Raw genomic sequence first — 21,735 nt, 5'->3', positions numbered from 1 at the left:
AGAGCATAAGAAACACCAACATCTCCTCAGGCCGACTGATGTCGCTCAAAGTTAGGCAAAAGTTAGACGACTGGAAACTCAGTCGCTTTCAGATTTGGGTGCGGAAGAGTTTCGCTTAGAGCTTGCATGTGCAGGAGTGTTGAAATAAAGCGTTTTCTACATTTTAAAGATCTGTTACCTGCAGCAAGCGTCACTATATTCAGAAAAAGCTTCAAATCTTGACGGAAGACAGAAAAACAACTTCTGAGCCAAGACAGTGAGCTCTGGAGACTTTTATCTTGAGAAAAAGAACCGGGCGGGGATTGTAACAGCACCTTAGGCATCTATCGTGTTTACATCATCAACTGTGCCATCTAAAACACACTAATGAAAGGAGATGAAATCCCCTTTCATTAGCGTAAAGAAAATGAAAGAGATTGTGAAATCAATTACCCTACACCAACCTCATCCCATAGTCGTGCCTTTATCAGGTTAAGTCTGTATATGAAAGAATGTTATTTATGTCGCCAAACATAAATACAAAAGAAAAAAAAAAACCCAAAACTGTAGCTACAGAGGCAGAAGTTACAGCTGGGAGCAATCTAGCAAGAAAAAAAAGCATAAAAGCCGTCTGCTATTTCTGGAATAATAAAGAACATTAAATCCCTTTGCAATACCAAGAATCTGGCTTATAGGACTAGTGACAGTAAGAAAGCTAAATCTTTCTAAATTAAGGATCGCAAGACCTCCTACCATGAGATTTTTGCAAAGAACCCACAGAAAGAAAGAAAAACGCGTAAGAGGAAGTCAGAAGGCTGGATGAGCAGGATGTCTGCTGATGGAGTCAAACAAAGGACAGAGGCTGTTTCTGCCCGTGTGTGACTCACAGACCCTGGGTCAGCTGCCCTCCACTCCACAGACACACTGACAAGCCTCACATCTGGGACCTCACCTAACAACTGACAAAACAAACTCCTATTCAACACCGCTGCCCCAGCTACATTCCCTTGCCAGGCTGCCCGTACGTGTTGAAAGGCCGATGGCTCGGCTGTCTCGCAACCATGAGGTTTCTTTCTTCTCTCTGCTGCACCTCACTATGATGAATGTTGCAGGTGCAAATTGCACTACACCTCTATGTCAGCTTTTTCCCACCTGGAGCAGCCTAGATTGTGTTATCCTTGACATTTTCCCTGCTTTCAAACCCCCTCCTCCTCCTCCTCCCTGCTCAGCAAGTGGCTCGATATGATGCAGGTGCACATTTTCTCTATCAGAGGCTGTGCAGACGGGATTTTTTAATTTATTTATTTATTTAGCTTTTGACTGGAGCATTTCCTTTCACTTTTCTTGTTCATCCGTTGCAGCTCTGATTTTAGATTCATCTGTACCGGTTTCTCTTTTTTCCTCCCCCCTTTTTGGGTATCCACTCCTGTGGGATGCATCAACCTGAGCAACGAGGAAAGCAGAGAACTTTGCTGGCAGCTCAGCATCCGGCAAAGGAAATAGCTGGTTTTGATTTTTCATGGAGCAACAAGCCCCTGACATGTGTCACCCCTCCACCCAGTGAGGAGGTAAAGGTGATGCAGCTCTGCAAGAAGTCGAATGTGACTAAAAACCATGTGCGACAGTGGTGGCACATGCCTAGAAGGGCTGAATGAGAAACCTCATTCCTATTGGCTCTTCACATCTAAGCTTTGCACAAAGCTTTCTTCAGTATCTTCCTGCTTACTGTTATTTCTACAGATGTAAAGTAATATTTTTACACATTGATTTTTTTCCCCTCTGAAATCCTCTCTTACAGTTGAAATTTCTACAAGTTGATGCTTGACTTCGATTAACTTGTCTAATTTAGCACATTGGTCTGGATACATTCATACTCTAGCTAGTTTTCCACTAATTTTCCTTAATTAGTCACTTAGTAATACCTCCAACTTCACTATACATTAAAACACATTTGTCAGCCATTTCATTAGATACACCTGCTTCTCTTTAATCCAGATAACTAACCAGCCAATCAAATGGAAGCACCGGAATGTATTTACCCTTGTAGACATGGTCAGGATGACCCGCTGAAGTTCAAACTGAGCATCGGAAAGAGAAAGAAAGGCAATTTAAGTTTCTTTGAATTCATCATGGTCGTTTATGCTAGACAGCACGGTCGGAGTATTTCAGATCTACCAGAATTTCCCACAAAACCATCTCTGAGGTTTACAGAAGATGGTCTGAAAGATAAAATATCCAGTAACCAGCAGTTCTCTGCGTCAAAAATGTTTTGTTGAAGGCAACAAGCAACTTAAACAGGCACTTTTACAAAAGTATGCATGTGTCACCAAAAATTGGAAACAAAAGACCGGTAAAATGTTACCAGGACTGATCAGTCTCCGACTATGCTGCGATATTCGGATGGTAGGTTCAGAACGACATGAAAACATCCAGTCTTGTATCAATGCTTCAGCCGGGTGGTGGTGTAACAGTGTGGAGGACATTTTCTTAGAGGCCTTTAGCACAGCCTACCTGATCATTGTTGCTGACCGTGTCCTGTATGAACAAACTGTATTCATCTTCTGATGGTTCATATCATCTCAAACTGCTTTCTCCTTGTACTCACACGGCCAGATCACCTGATCTCCAGATCTCAAACCAACAGAGCACCTTCGAGGTGCGATGAAACAGGAGATTCACGTCATAGATTTGCAGCCAAAAGAAAAATCTGCAGCAACTGTGTGATGCTGTCATGTCAGTATGGACCAAGATTTCCCAGGAATGTTTCCAGCACCTTGTAAGCACAAAGAATTAAGGATCTGAAGGAAAACACTGGGTCCAATCAGGTACCAGGAAGGCATTTCCAGTGAGTGTGCTACAAGCTCATTACATAAATCTGCTCTCCTCACTACTGGTGCATTTGTTAAACTATTTACCAAATTATAAAAACTCTGTCAGTATGTGCTAATAATTTATCTTCGTCTTCCACCTGGGTCTGTGCGCCTCAGACCAATCAAGCTGAATTTCGATGTTTATGGACCAGCGTTGGTTAACCAACCATTTCCCCCTCATAAAGCAGCAGTTATAATGGTTTCCCCTTACATGACATGAGATTTTTTTGGCCAGCACGACAAACAAAGTATAAGCATGAGTCAGATGTGTGAGAGTGAGCACAGCTAAAGGGTTTAAAGCTGTATCCTCAAGCTCTAAATCATCTCATCTGTGGACATTTTTAAATGGGATTTATAGACGTCCTTCACTATGGATGTTATGGATTTTATACATCCAGAAACATTACTACAAGAAATACTACTGATGAAAAGTCATTACCTACCAAACCTATTTGTTTTAGTCTGGTGTCAAAACCTATAGTGCTTCAGGATTACATTTTTTTTTTTTTCGCATTTCAGGAAAATGCAAATAACTCGAGACAGACTTTCCTCACCGTTCATCTCAGCACTTTATAAATGAGTATGCACATTTGTTGGGGGTTTTTTATGCCCGAATGCACAACAATTTTCTCTCAGGGGCAATAAAAGTAAACCTTGAACCTGGCTCTTTAAGACATCCCATTAATTCCAACCTGCATAAATACTGAATAAAGCCTCGCTTCTATATAATCACTTTTTGTCCAGCACACTGTAAGTAAAGCAATTGTGACTTAGCAGCAGGGGAAAAAAGGAAAGAACTGTTAGAGAGATATGCCCTTGTAAGCTCAAAGTAAACAAGAAAAGAAACACAGAAGGACAGAGAACAAGAGTTGCTTTTTTTTCCAGATGTTTTATATTTTATATATTTTTGATGACAGCAGGAAAAAAAAGTACAGTTTTTTCTTTAAATTGTGCGAGAAACCTATTAGAAGAGGGGATCAAAACTGAGAACTCTAAAGGATGAAAACTCAATAAATGTAAACAGGCAGCAAAAGAGACAGACAGAGATCAAAAGGAGGGTCTGAACTTCACAATCAAAGAAGAAAGAACAGTGCTTCCCACCGCCGAGACCCCCTCCCCACCTTTCCACCAGTTTACTCCGAGTGTGAAATGGAAAATAGGGCTACAGACACAATGGTCCACAGTGTTGTCAACAATCATCAAGTCAGAATTTCAGAGGGAGATCTTATGCTTAGGCTCAGTATGCAAGGTTCCACTTTAGGCTTTTGTCATCTAGGATACGTTTCTTATATTTTTGCTTTTCTTCGCTTCCCCAAATTTCTTTGTCAGTCCATCTGCATCTAAGGAGGTGAATTTGTTAACTGCCAGGAGACAGTCCACTATCTTCGTCGTCTTTATCACGTAGTCGTTGCAGTGTAGCTATCGCTAGCCGGCTCTGGCTGGGCTCTGCGTCCCAGGGCGTCTAGGATGTCGCTCAGGATTTAATATTGAGGGCGCGAGCAGACCTGTCGTGGTGCCAATCCCTCAGACGGGCATAGCGGGGACTCTGAATCTCAGTGAGGAACTTTTCCCTGACCGCAGGCAAAAACAGATATGAAAGAGAGATAGACAGGAAGGAAACAGATTACAGGGGAGAGAATAAATGAGATGAGAGGGATGGAGCAGAAAAGGGAGTAAAGTGCACCAAGTGAAAAGTTGAAGAAGAAAAAAGCAGAGGGATGTAGTAGTAACATTTATGACATTTAGTACTCTTAAATATAACGATTAGAAAAGTATGGAAACAGAAGGAACCTGCTAATCTCCTAATTAAAATAAAAGGGGACTTTTGAGGAACATAGCATACTGATGCTGCATGCACCAAGGTAATTGAACAATGGCTCCAGAAATTAAAATACTATCAAATCTTCCCATCTGCATTTTAGCAACACAGCAAAAAAGCAAAAATGTTAATATGTTACGCTACTGAGCAGACTCAAAACAACAACAAAAACACACCAAGCATGCTGATGTTCAAAGCAGCAGAATTATGGTTGCTATATCTGTACAACACCACCATGGATCGTACAGTCAGGATGTGCAGACTTTTAGCTTTAATTCAACGAGTTTAACAGACACTGATCAGAAACCTTTTTTTCATTATTAATTAGTGCTGTCGCGTTAATCTCGTTAAAATGACGCCATAACCGCAGATCTCCGTTAGCAAGTCAGCGGGATCGCCCGTGAGTGGGGCTGGACGGTGCTAACGCGTTAACGAGCTAACCGCGCTAACCCGTTGACGCCTGGCTAACGGAGATTTGCGGCGTTAATGCGGTTGTGACGTTAACATCATTTTTAACGATATTAACGCTAAAATCACTCATATAAATATAATGCCTCAGTACCATCCCTTTACAGGCCCAAAGGTATGTGTACAAATTGGGACGCATCATTTTTAAGGCAGGATATGGAAACCATAAACATCCCCGAATGCCATGTTTCCGCCTTTGAGATGCTTTTCTGGGCCTTTACTGCAACTGCCTTCAGTCGCTGCAGCTTTGTGGGGTTTTCTACTTTTAGTTTTGTCTACAGTAAGAGAGCACCATGTTTAGCCGAGGTCAGGTGACCTAACTTGGCCATTCATGAACAGCATTTGACTCAATCTCAGCAGAAAACACAGCTCTGCGCTAGTGATGGGATTTCCGGCTCTTTTTAGAGAGCCGGCTCTTTCGGTTCGGCTCACTAAAAAGAACCGGCTCTTTCGGCTCCGAACCGGATCTTCAGGTTGTTTTGTTGCTTTAATTAATTTATTATTAACAATAATATAAAATTAAGCACAAAAGGAATTACTAACGTTAAAAAAGTGGCTTTATTTATATATGTTTATTTATAAATATATGCGGTGGCCCCTAGAGACAAAACACGTACAAACTCCAAAACACATTTCTAGCATGAACTGAACTTCCAAAGCAGAGCTACTAGATCACTTAAATTACACAATTGAAAGCATGTGTGTATTGTTTGTGGATTTATACACAGGCACTCATATATATTCAAATAATTTAAAAAAAAAAAAAAAAAAAAAAAGTTCATTTACCTGTTACTACCACACACCAAATCCGGTCGTTGGTACTTGCTGGCTTGTGTAGCCACTAGGTAACAAAAGTTCAACACTGCGCCCAGCATCCTGGAGCACTTCTGTTGTCTTTTGTACGCGTTTTGAGTTTTTACGTGCTTCGGAGTTTTTACGTGTTTGTACGTGATTTGAAGTTTGTATGTGCTTTGTCTCTAGGGGCCACCGTAAATATACTTTTATTTATTCACTCCACATAAAATGTAATAAATAAATTATATAATACAAAAATCAACTATTCACATTTCAAATTTTAACTATCATCATCTGCAACCGAAAATAGTTGTGGATGATTACTATACCTTTCTAATGTGACGTTGTTGTCCCTGGCTCTCTTTCTCTCTCTCTCCCTCCAGCTCTGTTCCTGTGCTGTGAGTGTAACTACAGCCCCTCCCCCCTCTGCCCAGCATAAAGCACAAGGCTCGCGTGCGAAAAACCACGTGACGGCTCGCGATAAGGAGCCGGCTCGCGTCGTCCACGTCAAAGATCCGGCTCTAAGAGCCATTTCGTTCGCGAACGACCCATCACTACTCTGCGCACATAAATTGTATCCTGCTACTTTCTAATGAGTAAACTCACATTTATAATGATGATCCCATCTCACTGTAAACATTGCAAAAAGTCTAATTATTGAATGATCAGTGTAATAATTCTGTTAAACCAGTTTAAGTTGATCTTCAGGTCTACACTTAAATCAGATCCGTCTTGTTTTTATTCATTGTGGTGGTACACAAAGGCAGAGCTGCACGATTTCAACTACACTGACGGGAGAGGTTTTTTTTGTTCCTTTTCTTTTTTCAAAGTAACTGCCAAGCTGAGGCTTCCACATATGCAAGTGTACAAACACAAACACGTGACCGGTCACATTAATGACAATCCGTTTACCTGGACCTCTTCATGTTTTCATCATCTGGGTCCTGCACTGAGAGATCCAGGAGAGACACACATCAGAATGCCTCACTAATACAAATGTTGACACACACCTCAGAATAAGTAATGATATTCCTTATATTTAGCTATGCAGTTTCTTCTTTTGTCAGACTGGTTACAGTCAGGGTAAAAAAAAAAACAAAACATGAAAACATGTCAGTGAAAACACCAGCCACCTCTCTTCAGCTGAAAAATGAAGAAACCCCTCATCCACCTTTTCTGTGTCACTCATTCTTGCTGTCACACTCAGTCCCAGAGATCAAATCACATCAACCGTTTAGTAACAGCCCCCCCCATCCTACACCTTATCTTGACTAACAGAGAGGCCCACCCCTCAAACCCATTACTCTCTGCTGTAACAGTCCATCATTTCTGTCTTAGGCCCTGACTTACTGAAGTCGGTGCCTGTGAGCTGAGCCAGGATGCGGAAGGAACGAGACTGGGTGGTGCCAGTGCGGGGCTGCCAGTCCTCAGTGTCCTCAATCAGCCTCTTCTTGCTGCGGTCGTTGGGAATAAAACAGGGGATGCTCTCCACCCTGAGGCCGTGCCTGCCGCGCACACACACCCAACAGCAGCAGGAGCACACAGCAGGTGTGGTTAACACAATCACATCCAGGGACTACCCACTCACACAAACGCATGGAGGAACGCTTAGTATCAGAGTCACGCAATAACAGCACTAATGGACACCCATTACTAAGATTTCTCATGGGGACACGGCAGAGGCTCGTAAACGGAAGATACTCATAACTGTCATTAGAATCAGCGCAAGAAAAGCCACTTCACTTCAGTACCTGGCTTTATGTGAAGAGGAAAAAAAAAAAGAAAAAAGCTAAAAGGAGAGGCATTTATTTTTCATAAACAACTTAATCACTCAAATGAAATGCTTTTTAAGCTGCTCATTTTAAGCACAGCTGTAGGTCAACTGCAGCATGCGTTCGTAAACAAGCGAGAGAAATATCAAAAGACACAGTCATTAATGAACTGCCATCCTCGCTCTGTAAACACAGTCACTCAGTCTAACAAAAGGGCATCAGCATTTTCTCTCTTTTACATAAACGACTTGGCCAGATTAGCCTACAAAGCCGACCGCACAGCCACCATGCAGCTGCCCCTTACTTGGACTGTTGGTAGATATCATCATAGTAAGTTGCTTCACCCCTGTGGATTAGACCAAAGAGCACGTAAACACTAGGCTCATGAAGTTACCATAGGAACGAGAAGATGGAAGGCGATATTTGACAATATTTCTTATTTTGCACAGACTGCAATCTAATAAGAAATAGTTTAACTGTGAAGTAGGAGATAAACTGCAATTTCATTCTCCTTTTTGGGGTCTCTGACTTTAAGGCTAATTAAAAATGTGCACAATATTAGTCTCGCATTCTTCTTTTAAATTAAGTTATTCTAATACAATAGTTTTGTGAAGTCACACCCAGTAAAGACATGCAACCGAACTACTACTATCAGGCTGTGCACAGCTTTGTCATGAGACTAATTTATAAAAGTGTATATACACACTTGACTGCAAATGAAAACAAAAAAAGAAACATACTAACTTGTAATGAGCTTCCATCTGTGGAGTTAAAAGAAGAAAAGAGTGGGAAAAAGGTTAGAGTTAAGATTTCAGGGGGAGGAGAAACTGAGCACGTCTATACATGACAAAGGTTTCACACAACAGACGATCAAAAACATTGCAAAATGCAGAAACCATGCGAGAGGTGTGTAGAGACATGCTGCTATTGTCAGCAGGCACTGTGAGAGGAGGAAGAAGGACGGCATTGTTTGACTGTCAAATCATCCATTGTCACCCTGACCCAAAAGGACTCAACAGACTGGCACAAAACATTTGCTTTCCCGCTCCTCTCATCCCCGTACACTAATGCCTCACAGAGGTACGTACACAGCTGTAGCCTTTTGAAAGGAAAATTAAACCTAATTTCTGTGCCATTGGGCTTCATTCACGGGCAACAGGAGCACAAGAGGGATCTGCTCATCATAAATGCTACAGCAGTGATGTATTACTGGTAACTCTGTCCAAACAACAACGCTAAACCTGTTCTAACACGTCGGGCTTAGACAGCTTTTTGGATCCAACTATTAACTGTGGAGAATCAAAGAATAGATGACGTCCTCACCAGATTAACCTGCTGGTTTTGATTACGCTCAACTCTTTTCAAACATGACAAGAGGAATTAGTGTTGCAGAGTAACAAGAAAAGTTGATTTTACAAAGAAGAAGAAAAGCAGAGCAGGAAAAGCTTGGGAAACCAACAGAATGTATGAGGCTAAATACAGCAACAGACCACATCTCACCAGCGGCTGGAGACGGAGCGCTGCCATGACCCAAATTAAAAGGAACTGGACCGGCCTATCCTTACAGACCATTTCATGCCAAACTTATACTTTCCGGATCATTTAAAACACATTTCTTGCAGGAATACTTGGAAAAAAAATATTAAAAACTTAGCGGGTTAAAGAAAAAAAAAAAAAAAAAGCAATGAACATTTCAAGGTCGAAGGCTCACTTTTACAGCAAACTACATCAAATTGTTTCTGGGAATCTGCGTCTCAGGCGGTACAGCAGATTATCCCGTAAATGCAGAGGCCGGCGTTCATTCCCCGGCTATTCCACGTACCGAAGTGTCCTTGAGCAGGACTTGGTGACAGCTCGATCAGCATTAGCGTGTGAGATTTGTGCATCAGAATCATAATGTCAAGCGCCACACTGCATCTGTCAAACATTACATATTCCATTCTGCTAACTGTAGATGCAAGAGACGAGTAATAATCACGCTCGATCAATAACCCATCTGCTGAAATGGAAAATCTGTTATAAGAAAGAAATGATTTTGCAAGAAATATTTCGCATCTTCTTTTCAGTTCCCACTATTAAAAACAACATCAGTGCTTTTCTCTCCCACACATTACACCGACTTGCAATCATTTCCTAAAGACTCACCTCCACTGTCGCTTACTCATTCAAATCTATACTCGAATCCAGCCTTAAACAAAGTCTTTGTATAAATCTTAAAGATTTAAATCATGATGTTCGTTTTTTTCCCCCGTCCTAAGGTTAGAGAAGACGTAAAAAGGAAAGTGACTGAGTAAACAGATTAAGTTAAACACACAAAATAAGGATGATGGGAACAAAGATTAAACAATGCAGAAAAAGGAAAAAAAAAAAACTCGTGACAACATCTACAGTGTCCAAAGAACACAGAGTTTAACATGGCTGTAAAACTGTGACTGATTATTGGCACATATAACCAATCCCAATACTTCTCTGTCATCTTGATAGATTTCACTGCAGCTGTCTTTCATCCACAGCTGGAACTGCATATTTCAGCTAAACATTTCCTGCTATACAAACACCACCAGACTTAATCAGGACACAATCTACAACAGCAACTCTTACTGCTGGTGTGTTTAGCATTAGCCTAAGTTTAGACAAATTATTGGCACAGTTAATAATTGGATTTCCACAGCGAGTCAGCTTGCATTTGCCCTGCTCTCTTTTCTCTAACGTGCCCTAAAATAAAATGTAAAAAATCTGTGACTTCACTTTGGCACCACACCGCAGCACTGATTGGACTAAATTCTTTAAATTCCTAAAGGCATTATTTTCTTTTTAAGTTTAAAACAAGAATAATGAGACGTCAGAAAAATGCCATTAAAACCACATTAGTCACGTTGCAGTTCCAATGGTAATAGCGTTTATTCATCCACCTACCCATTCTGTGGCTGGGGTGTACTGGCATGCCCCTGTGAGCGCGGGGTGTTGAGTTTAGCAGAGTAGGCCACAGGTTTAATAGCAGGTCCTGAGTTGGCACTAGCACCACCTGCTGCAAATGGCCTCGCCATCTTGTTAATGGTCGTGCTCGGGGCAAAGGAATACTTTGGCGGAACAGAAGCTGTAGCAAGCGAGTCCTGTGAGGGTGTGGGAGAAGGAGACAATGCAGCACAGTGCACAACATGCAGTTAGACGTTTGTGACACGCACAGAACTCCATCTGCCGCCGCACAAGCCCAAGCTTTTCCAGCACAGTCCCAATATTTCATTATAGCAAAAAGATTACTCTGTACTGCGACGGCGGCTCTGTCAAAAGCCTCCGGGCTTTTCTCTACACATGGAAAAAAATGCTTAAGAAGTGTGAACACAGATTTTATTTGTGTTGGCAGGCGGCCAATTGCTGGCTATTGTAATCTGCTACTGCTGCTAAAATGAAAATGCTCAAACTGTTGTCTATAACTGACGTGTCTCACTAATGAGATTTCCTCCTTGAGTATTGTGCATGGAAAATAAACAACTATTAAAATAGAACAGTGACTCTGCGTTTGTGTCATGTGCCGGCTGCTTTTCTAAAAACCGTTCAGTTTGATCAGCTGGCCGGGCGACTCCACAGACTCAAAGCGTCAGTATTTACCTGGTATCAGGGACTGTGCATTAGCATTAATGCATTAGCGACAACTGCCCAGCAAACTGCTAATTTTGCAACCTGCTGATGCTTGGCTAATGCAGAGTGCATGGACTCTGTGAGAGCTTGACAAGGCAGGTGATTCAGATGAAATTGAAGAACACAAAGTGACACGAAAAACTGTGAGTAACAATTAAGTTTGAATTTAACTGTCACAGCACACCATGCCAAACCATCCAGAGTGTCCACGCTGAGGTGAGCTCGGGAAGTCAGATAAATGCAGGCTTACCTTCTGGTCTCCACCCGCTTTGGAGGGTCTAAAGAGAAAGGGGAGAAAAAAAATAATCAACACGTCAGAAAAAATGTGCTCATTATTCATTATATTTCCACTAGTTTTACTTCACATTATCGTAAGAGGTAACTTGGAAACATTTGTTTAATTTTTGCAGTTTGTGTGCTGTACTTTGAAAAGAAAAGAAAAGGATTTTCATTTTAATAAACTTATTAAGAGAGCCGAGAATACAGCGGGTCAATCAGTCCTGTTCAGGTCTTAAAGCTTCTCCCAGGATTAACATCCCTGCGGTGTCCCCCGCCCCCGACAGAGCACACGTTTATTAGAATATATCTTTACGCATTAAACATGGAGGCGGCCGGCTTTACACTTCTGTTTCCTCCTGAAATAATTGAACATAAATCACCACCACCCTCTGACCAGCGCTTATACGCTGCACAAAGCTCAAATAGGGTTAAGCCAGAATGAATCCACCCTGCAGTTACTCATTGTTTGAGGCTATAATCACCAACAAAAACAATGGGCCGCGCTTCCTGTGACACAGAAAATAATAACCGCTCATGCTGTTGCCTGCTCAGCCGCTAATAGAGCAGTGTTTGAGACAGAATGACAACAGGGCTGAGCAGATAGACAGGGCAGCGAGGGGAAGGCATACTGACATGTCTGCTCATGTCACATTTCTGGAAGACAAATCGATGTGACACAGTGCTTGAGCTCACCTTAGCTAGGCTGACAAGTTAATAAGACATTTGAAATCTGGGACACAGGGAATTCATGCCATGACCCTTCTGTTACCGTGTTTAATTTGGCAAGGTGGACTAAAATGAACAAATATGGAGATGATTTCATTGATGTTTTTGGAAGAAATCAGTTTGCTTGTGCTGAAACCGAATACGCACGGTGTATGAGATCATTTCCCACTTCATTTCATGGGTCACTTATCTTAGCTGATGCATGTTTAGCTTTCAAGCTGATCTTAGATAAAGTTAGAAATAACAAAAAACTCCCATGATACTGTAATCAACTTTGCGCACTTCACCAGCATTCTCCAAACACAAGCCTCCAGTCCAGCGGCTGGCTAAAATATGAGTCTAATGTGTCCCCGTGGATGCTGTGGGATGTTTTTCCTGTGAAGGTGAAACTCTACTGGACATATTTTTTGGAGGATTCCAGTCCCCATAAAAAGGCTCAGGATAAAGCTAAAACCTTTTCTATTAGACAAGATGATCATTGGTGTCGTACAAAATGAGACGCCAAACCAAACAATAGACCGTATCTCATCATCGCGCAGCTGTCCTCCTCTCTGGGCATAAAAAGAAACCGTGGATGGCAGCCAAGATACGAATAAATAAGACTGACAATAGCTCCTCTCTGAAAAGTGTTTCAGGAAAACAATATTTGCTTGTCTTACAATATAATAACAATCGGACGGGGTGAGATGAAGAGAGGAGACTGGGGAGTCATGGGAAGAAGAATGTGAAATGTTTACAAAAGCCGGACTCCACAAGGAGACGAGAAATGGAGGAGGAAAAACCACAGAGTGCAAGAAAAGTAAACACGCTGACCTGTTGCTGTTCTGCCGAAATATTACACCATTTCCTGCGAAGCCACATTTTTAATTAAACAGATATTTTTCAAATACAAAGCAACGTTATATTTTGACATCCGTTTCACACAATAGCTAGAGTGCAATACCGCTTACATTCACAGGCCACTTTATTAGGTACACCTGTTCAACCGCACCATAATGAAAATATGGTGGGGTTAAAACAGAGCACCAAAACGGAGGAGAAAGGTGATTTAAGTGACTCTGAAAGCAGAAAGAGAAAATATCCAGTGAGCAGCAGTGTAGACATCGTGAATGTGCAGCCAAAAAAAAAAAAACTATTCCAGAAACTGTGTGATGGCATCATGTCAATATGGAGCAAAATCTGAGGAATGTGTCCAGCACCTTGTTGAACCATGAACTATTGTTCAAGGCATATCTAAGCAAAAGAGGGCCCAACCCAGTACGACCAAAGTATACCAAATAAAGTGCCAGGAGAACGTAATGTACACTATAATTTAATGAATGATGAGACTGATCTGATAACACATCAACAGGATGTAGCAAATCTTCTTATTCCTGGACATTATACCCTGTTTTAATTGGCCAATTAAGGAAAGAGCTTAAAATGCTTAGAAATACAGGTTAATGTCCAGCAACACGCTGATCAACATAATAAAAAAGGGAAACAAGAGTGGGAAAGCCAAGTACCCAAATCTATTATGTTGTACGAATGCAAGAAAACCCGGAATATTTGAAACAATATGCCGTAAACATATCTCCAAATCTCCCTTCTATTCATTCACGTAATGGCTCTGCCTTCTGAGCAGCCTGATAAATGACCTGTGGCTGCTCGGATTCAACTAAACGCACAAAGAAGATTTGTAAGAATTAAAGAGTCGAGTCTCTTGGTAGGAACAATAAAGCGAAGACGTTAACACAGCCATTTTCATCTTACTTATGAGGATCACAAAATCAAAATGAGTCCCATGACAGCAGCCGGCCCATCTTTGTTACTTAGCAAGTCAATACTTCTCATTTTCTGAAGGTTTTAGGTCCTTGAATGATTACGTTTGATCCTTCATTGGGAGGGATTTTTTTCCCCCCCACCTTCCCCTCGCTCTCTTATAATTAAGCTCTTGATGAAACATTCTGGCTTTGACTCTATTGAGAGACTTTGTCAAGTATTTCTGGCAGGAAGTATGTGAGCAGGTATAAGTGCTGCCTATAGAAGGTTACGCAGTACTAATTAAAAATTACTGAAGCAAAATAAAAAGATTTTCCTGGCGCACATTTAACAACAAAGTGTTGTATCTGAAAAAAATAAAAGTTTCTCTAATTTCATTATGGAACTGAGGCAAGTATGATGCCCAAGGTTCCTCTGAAGATGGTGTATTTGAACAGAACAAAGGCCGGTACATCCACCCGACAGCAGTTGCGAGCATATCTGCTGCAAAGTGCGGCACACTCATCGCTGCGTTTCCTTCTTTATGATGTGAAGGACAGACTATTACTGTTAGAAGTAAGCTAGGATGGATTCAGACAGGCTGTACCTCTGCCAAATCCACGACATTCTCTGCTTTAATAAGTGAGAATGGCGCACCTAGCATTACTATTAAAATACATGCAGTGAATAATTCATTTGTATCAAGTTTAATTTCAGACCGACAGGCACAAAGTTAGTCTTTTAAACTGCCTGCAAGCAAAAGGCCATCATACTTTAATAGGGTGTTTCAAGGCTGAAGTCTCTTATGAATGAGGCTGGAAATGAGGCCGTTTATTTCAAAAAAATAAAATAAAAAAAAGCTTCGAATTGAGCACCTGAATACGGTTTCCACACCACCAAATTCTGTGAATCCAAGTGCAGCAGAAATGTCATAGCATTTGAATTGAATACACATGTGCAAAAAATGCCCGAATTCAATGTTGCTGAGAAGAAAGGAAGAAAAAAAAAAAAAAAAAGGATCAAATCCTTTATAAATGTGCCTGAAGGTTTTTTTTTGTTTGATGCTAATGAAATCTTCTGAATTATTCTCCAGATATCCTGTTAACTCGTCATTAATAACACCTTTCTGCCAATAAATATTTACTTTGCTTTATTTGAGCCGTGCCCAAATCTAAAAACCAATTTAAAATCCGTCACGTTGGATCAAGTTTCACTCAAAGTATGTCGCCCTATTTTGTCAAAGTAAGGAGAAAATCGGGCATTTGTTTTGTGGGGATTTGTGCTTCTGTTTGAATGAGATAAGCATATCATTTCGTTACATCGCGCGATGTCGGACGGCTAACCTGCTGAGGGTGAGGGTGAGGGAGCCTGACGCTTCTCTGATCTTGTTTTGTGCCTCCACGTGGGTCATCTCCTCTGCGTTGGCGTCACCGATTGCCACCACCCAGTCTCCAACATCGATGGCAGCCTGAGCTGCCTTTCCGCCCGGCGTCAGCTGGAGGAAAAGAAACGAATTCAGACAGGAGGTTAGACAGCTATGGTAATGTGAAGCGTACATGGTAACATCAAGGCAGAGAGGACTGTTTCTGTCCGTGTTCAGACAGCAATACCTCGTGAATGCCTTGTGCTACCATGACACACCAAATATCCCTGTAAAGATCGCCTTTTCTTTCTTCTGAAACCATTTGAGTTTCCCATCTAGCACAAACGTTAATGGAGTTACAATCATTTAAAGGTGCTTGTAAAACGGGACTGCAAGTGGGCCCGTGGTAAACAAAGGGTTAATGAAACAGAAGTGCCGTTTAAAACCGTGTGTCTCAGTTTTTCTACATAACAAAGAAACGCTGCTGTAATAAATGACAGAAATCACAGAGAGCATGACTCTCTGGGCTTAAACTGTAACAAATGTGTAAAATTACTGAAGAAGGAAAAAAAAACTTTCATTTAAAACAGGGGAGCTTTTTCTCAGTGGGAAAAGCCCTCCTTCAGATTTTACAGGGACCATCTAGTGGGCCACATTGAAGTCTTTGCTGGGCCTATTCTGGCCCCTATGTCTTATGTTTGACACCCCTGCTTTAGAGAGCATTTTAAGTTTGCTTTTAGAGATAACGTCAAAGAAAGCTTAATAAATCCCCTTTAAAGATCGAGCTGTGTGACTTCCATGTTCAGCTCAGCCCCCCTTCACACATGTCAAAGTAAAATAACAACCTAAACATAAAAAGTCATTAATAGGCTGCTTTAGTGTGCCACCTTTTAGCCTTAACGCTGAACGCTTTACGTCGTGAGCCATATTCAGACACACACACAGACTTAGACAGCGCTTTATGCATCTCACACATACTGACGCATTGGGGGCAATTTGGTGTTCAGTATCTTGCCCCAGGACATCTCAACAAGCAGCTCAGAAAAACCCAAGAATCCAACCTTCAACTTTGTGATTAGTGACAACCCCCTACACCTCCTGAGCCAAAACTGATTTTGCTGTGTTGATCATTAAAACTCGATGATCCGCTCACAGAGTCTGCACTTCTGGGTCCATTTCACCAGCAGAGACAGGCATTATGGGTCATCATGACGTTATCAGTCAGCAGCTTATGATTTACTGCAGACTGCCAGAGACATACTTGATAGCTGCAGACAAGGACCGTGTGTTACCAATAGTCACATCATTTACTGGAAAGAACCATCTACCTTTTCCCACGCAGGCAGGTAAATCACATGCTGACAGGAGTATGACATCATCCTCTCGGGCTGTCACACAGAACGCCGGCATATTGAGTCAGAGCTTGAGTCAAGGATATGGTCCTGTTACAACAGGAAAAACTTGACAGAGTTTAGAGAGGCAGTAATGGTATTCTACATGTGCACGGCGCGTCTGGCAACACCTCTACAGAAGAGAGATGACCCGCCGTGTTCAGTAAAGGCTTAGTCAGCTTTTCCAATGGAAAGACGTGTCATATTCTAAATAAATGAAGAGCCAAGTGTTCAGCGTTAGATAAGTGAGGGATTGCCAAGATTTGTAACAAAGAAAAAAAAAAGAGGCCCCACAAGGATTACTCTCTGATGTCATGGATCCCTGTAAATGTTAGCTCATCAAAAGCTCAGAGGAGTGGTGCAATCAATAGCTTTCTGGCATGTTCGGCTAAGCTGTCGCACTCGCCGCTTTGATTGCACGCTTTAAACATAAACAGCGATGTCGGTGGGGGTGGGGTGTAAATATGCATCATAAACAGATGATGGTTAAGGCTGAAAAATGACTGCGCCCCACAAAGACAACGCAAGTTAAAGCCAGTCTGGCATCAAAACACGGCAAAGCTAAAAATAGGAAGACATGCATTCCTAAGGGGCAATCCGAGTTACGCTTATTTTACAGCCAAGTTCAAGCATCACTTTAATTGCTTCCAGTGAGTGAAAATCAAAGGCAATTAGAGGGGTTAAGAAAGATTTTTCTTAGTTTAGAAAGAACTTCAAAAGGCCTTTAACAGCTTACATTAGGGAAAAACAACTGTGACATGTGACGTGTTCGGAAAAAAGGGCCACATCCTGGCATAATGCCATGGAGGTTCACTACAGAGAGCTGCAGTCCTGCTTCCCTGCTACACTGCGTAGTAAAACTCCAGCATCTCGTCGCTGTGCCAGAGCAAAACAATTATTTGATTACTGTTAAACAGCATGTCCTTTTAGTTTTTGGCCACAGAAAAGCTGGCAAAGCCACTTGGGAGCTGTATCTTTAATCTCCCTTAAATCAAAAGGGGTTTTAAAATGTTAACCAACACAGTAAATACCCACGAACCATACAATATGGACAGAAAACCCCAGGAATTTTGGAAGCTTTTAACAACGAAGCTCCTAACAAGGGGTACATTAAGAAATTAAGGAAGCCCATACAACGGAAAAGCCAGCAGCTTTTCCCAACCAACAACTACAAAGCAATAAATGGCCATCTTCTTTAATCCTAGAACTCTAAGGTCGGGGATTTTTACCCACGCTATTACAGTCATGTGATTATCATGAAGCTCACTTAGTGGTAATTTCCAAGAGAATTCATATGATGGTCAGAGTTTAGGGTCAGTTGGCCATTTCCCCTCTCAAATAGATTTTTGTTTTGTTTTTATCTCCGACAATTGTCAGCGATGCAGGACGACTGTGCCTTGACTAGACGAGGCTCGCGTATCCCAGGAATGGGTGGACCGACTTCCATTAACAAGTCCATAATTTTTCTCTAATTAGAGCCTTTTTATAGTGTCGCCACATAATACATTTTTTCCATTTTATAGGATGAAATAAAACAAGAGTACTGCGATTCACCATGCTGATGTGAAAAATGTTTTATCGGGTAAAATATATTACTGACTTTAGTCATAGTGTTACAAAACTGCCTGCAGGTGTTCTAGGACAGCGGTGCCCAACCCCTGGGCCACGGACCGGAGTCGTTTGGTACTGGGCCGCAAGAGTTGAGGCTTTATGGTTTTCAGGGATTTTATCGTTATTTTTTAAAACCGTTTTTATCGTTAACCCGGTTTCCCTGGGTCTTTTCCCATGTGTTATGAATAAATCTTCCTTTTTTTGGTACCGGTACTGGTTTTATTTTGTTGTATTTATCCACGACACCTTAAAGGCCGGTCTGTGAAAATATGGTCGGACATAAACCGGTCCGTGGTGCAAAAAAGGTTGGGGACCGCTGTTCTAGGAGGAATAAAAAGAACCAATGACATTGTTCGGGAGGGTCATGGTGCTCCTCCCAAACTGGTTTTGCTTTTAAAAAGATGATGTAGATAAAGTTCTAACGCTGTGGACTGCATTAGGTGAATATGTGTGTGTGTGAGAGAGAGTTGGTTATTGATGGACACGGACACCTGTGCTTCTGGCTCAGGTTCAGAGTGCAGCTGCTCCCTTACTTGAGAGGGCAGCAGTTAAAGTTGCTGTGCTCAGACCTTCGGTTGGTGGGGGGCAGACAGAAACCCTACACCCACCTCGTTCACTTTGCAGCAGTTTGTCAATACAGTTAACGTCAGTAGAAAACATGTTCTCGTTCTTGAAACGCACTCCACTGTTCCCCACAACAGCCCGGGTGCGGCACAAAGACGGCTGCGGGACAAGGCCAGCTCTTATCGTATACGTTTATTTACGCTCTACGTGTTACACGTGATTTTGTGCAAATGCGATCATGCCAATGACTTGACGTTTCTGCAACTTCAAGTATTTGCAACTGCGAGGCTAGCCGAAGAGTTTGTAGCCAGTTTCAAGGCTTTTTGGCAAAGCAGCAAAGCTGTTTTGGAATGCTATTGAATTTCAAAGCATTCGCCAGCCTCTCAAAATGCAGCTTCTTTCCTTGGGTAACCTCACAGGTGATCCAGGGCCCCCCCACACTAGCTCTCAGCCTTTCTGTTTTTTGGTTAAACTAATAATGCCCTCAAGTTTATCTGCAACTTCTGATATACTGACTGTGTAACTCTGCACCAGCTCACTTTTATTCTTTCCAGGGCTATTTGGGGGCCAAGAGACAGTCTGTACTTACATCACTCACTCACTCACTCACTCAAACACACACACGATGCCAAGCCATAAATATCACTCTGAGAAATGGAAACTCAAACCTGTAAGTATGTGGTCACCCCCCCCCCCCCCCCCCCCACCCACCCAACATGACTGCAACTGAACACCTAGTACCAACTCACCTTAAAAACACTGCATCATAAGACATTTATTTATCCAACTAGGAGAAATGCCCCCTGCAGCCGATGTATCAGCAAGCTCTGAATTATTAAATTACCCCTCTAACAAGGCCTCTCTTCCCGGAGTTTGTGTGAGAGTGAAAAAGAAAGAGGAGTGTTTAAGAAGATACAAGTGATAAAGCAACAGATGGCCTACTAGTCAGACTGGGACACAGAAACCGGAATAGAAGAGCCGATGACTCATCCAGCTGTGGTGGTGGATGGGTGTTGGTGGTGGAGAGACGGTCACAAATCTCTCTACTTGCTTATTGACATGACATCATTAGTAATTTCCTATGAACATCTGATTTCAGTGGTATGGCATGTGTTTGTCAAAAGAAACCAGATGGCGCTCAGAAGCCTCGGTTATGCTATCATAATGTTTCTGGAATCACACTGGCACGAGATCTGGGTCAGATATATGGACAAACTCCTCGGAAGAGTTGCGGGGCTGCGCCAGAGCACGTTGCACTCGACATGGAAAGTGACAAAACTGCATTACGACAACATCTTGCTTCCTATATTTCATGCCTTTCCTGTTGAAACAGGATACTGGCGTCAATATGCGGAGCGAGATACAAGTTGAGTCAAGAAGACGGCCTACTTCAAGGTCATCACAATCTTACATTCAAAAAGCAAACAGAATTTTGCACACTACCACCATGGCCAAAGAATTACAGTATGCTAGTAAGTGAAGTTTAGCATTTTTCATCATAGACAAGTGTTTCCTTAAATACCAACATCCTCTGCAGCTTTAGGGGAATTCTTAGGAAAATTTAGTACGTCTGAGAAAATAATTCTGATGTTGTCACGGGGAGAGACTACATATTTATACTGGAAATTCTTCATTACAGTCTAGAGCTGTAAAGTATTAAAAAATGAACACACTACAAGGCAGGAAGGATGTAATAAAAGGAACCATCAAACAGCTTTATGGAAAATTTAGGACTCATTCTTTCTAGAGTTTGACTCATACTTGGGAGTAAAGGTGGAGGTCTCTGAGCCTTTGGTGCTTCAGCCGTCTCTTGTAAGTCCTTTAAGTTAATGGATATGAAATAAGAACTAGCTGTCCCTTTAAAACCCACTTAAACTCAAGTAATGCTCAGGTCTGAACCAAAAAAGAAACCAAAGCCAAGCACCACTCAGATCCTAGTTGTTGAGAGGGTGAAGCAAAGTCCACTGGGCATGGCTGCGACTAGCATAATCTTGTCAGGTTTTATGGCTTATAATGACATGCTTTATAGATAATTCTTTAGCGGTATGGTGAAGGATCACATGAACTAATGATTTTACTAGCTAGAAATGCTTAAGCATCTATTACCACGAGGAAGAAAATTAGAACAGCTAGAAGAAAATCAGCTGAACATTGATTGAGCAAAATAAAAGCCCTGCACATATTTCTTTCAGGATTAAATCAATGTGTGCCTATTAATCCAAGGTGAAAAAGTTATTCTTCCTTTTCCGTTCACTGTGACTTAAAAGTAATGGTCATCATTCCTCTGATCTCACTGGGAAAGTATCCCTTTGAGACCGGAGGAGTCCATCACGTGAATGAGAAAAGTGAGTGTGCAAGACGTATTAGACACAGAAAGGAGACAACAGGATTGTCTGTTGGCAGCAACAGAGTGGATATGAGAAAAATCCCTGGAATGCTGAGAAAGCATAGCCTTCCCTGCCTGCAGACAGAGGAAGGAAACAACCACATTTGTCTAGCATGGAAACCAACAAAACCGAGCGCCAAACACGGGGAGGTAGCAAGTCACAAAGCCGCAACTTTACAAACCGATAATTGGAATATCCACGTGCAGTACAAGAAACAATATCACTATCTGCCACAGCACGACCAAGCTCGAGTGACCTAAATAACCATCAGCTTCAACAAATCCACTCCCAAACAATGGCAACTGTCATCTGGTGTTTACCAAAAAAACAAA

General features: G+C 41.8%; 1 protein-coding gene across 5 annotated transcripts in view; it reads right to left on the bottom strand.

Annotated features, from left to right (window-relative positions):
• pdlim7 (PDZ and LIM domain 7) overlaps positions 1 to 21,735 on the bottom strand; it is a 38,168-nt gene that overhangs the window by 11,962 nt on the left and 4,471 nt on the right. For 3 of the 5 annotated variants that reach the window (XM_085132457.1, XM_085132466.1, XM_085132476.1), the window contains exons 3-5: positions 15,431 to 15,582; positions 11,593 to 11,620; positions 10,620 to 10,816 (exon numbers count right to left, since the gene is read on the bottom strand). In XM_085132457.1, coding sequence (XP_084988583.1) covers positions 10,620 to 10,816; positions 11,593 to 11,620; positions 15,431 to 15,582 — 377 coding nt within the window. Of the gene's footprint in view, positions 1 to 3,446; positions 4,421 to 6,843; positions 6,881 to 7,281; positions 7,437 to 8,007; positions 8,050 to 8,447; positions 8,465 to 10,619; positions 10,817 to 11,592; positions 11,621 to 15,430; positions 15,583 to 21,735 lie in introns of those variants that run through there. The other 2 variants (XM_085132483.1, XM_085132479.1) reach the window with 2 other exon arrangements.

Source organism: Neolamprologus multifasciatus, chromosome 2 (genome assembly GCF_963576455.1).
Source record: "Neolamprologus multifasciatus chromosome 2, fNeoMul1.2, whole genome shotgun sequence".
Lineage (NCBI taxonomy): Eukaryota > Metazoa > Chordata > Actinopteri > Cichliformes > Cichlidae > Neolamprologus > Neolamprologus multifasciatus.
This window is presented reverse-complemented; position numbering and strand designations above follow the sequence as displayed.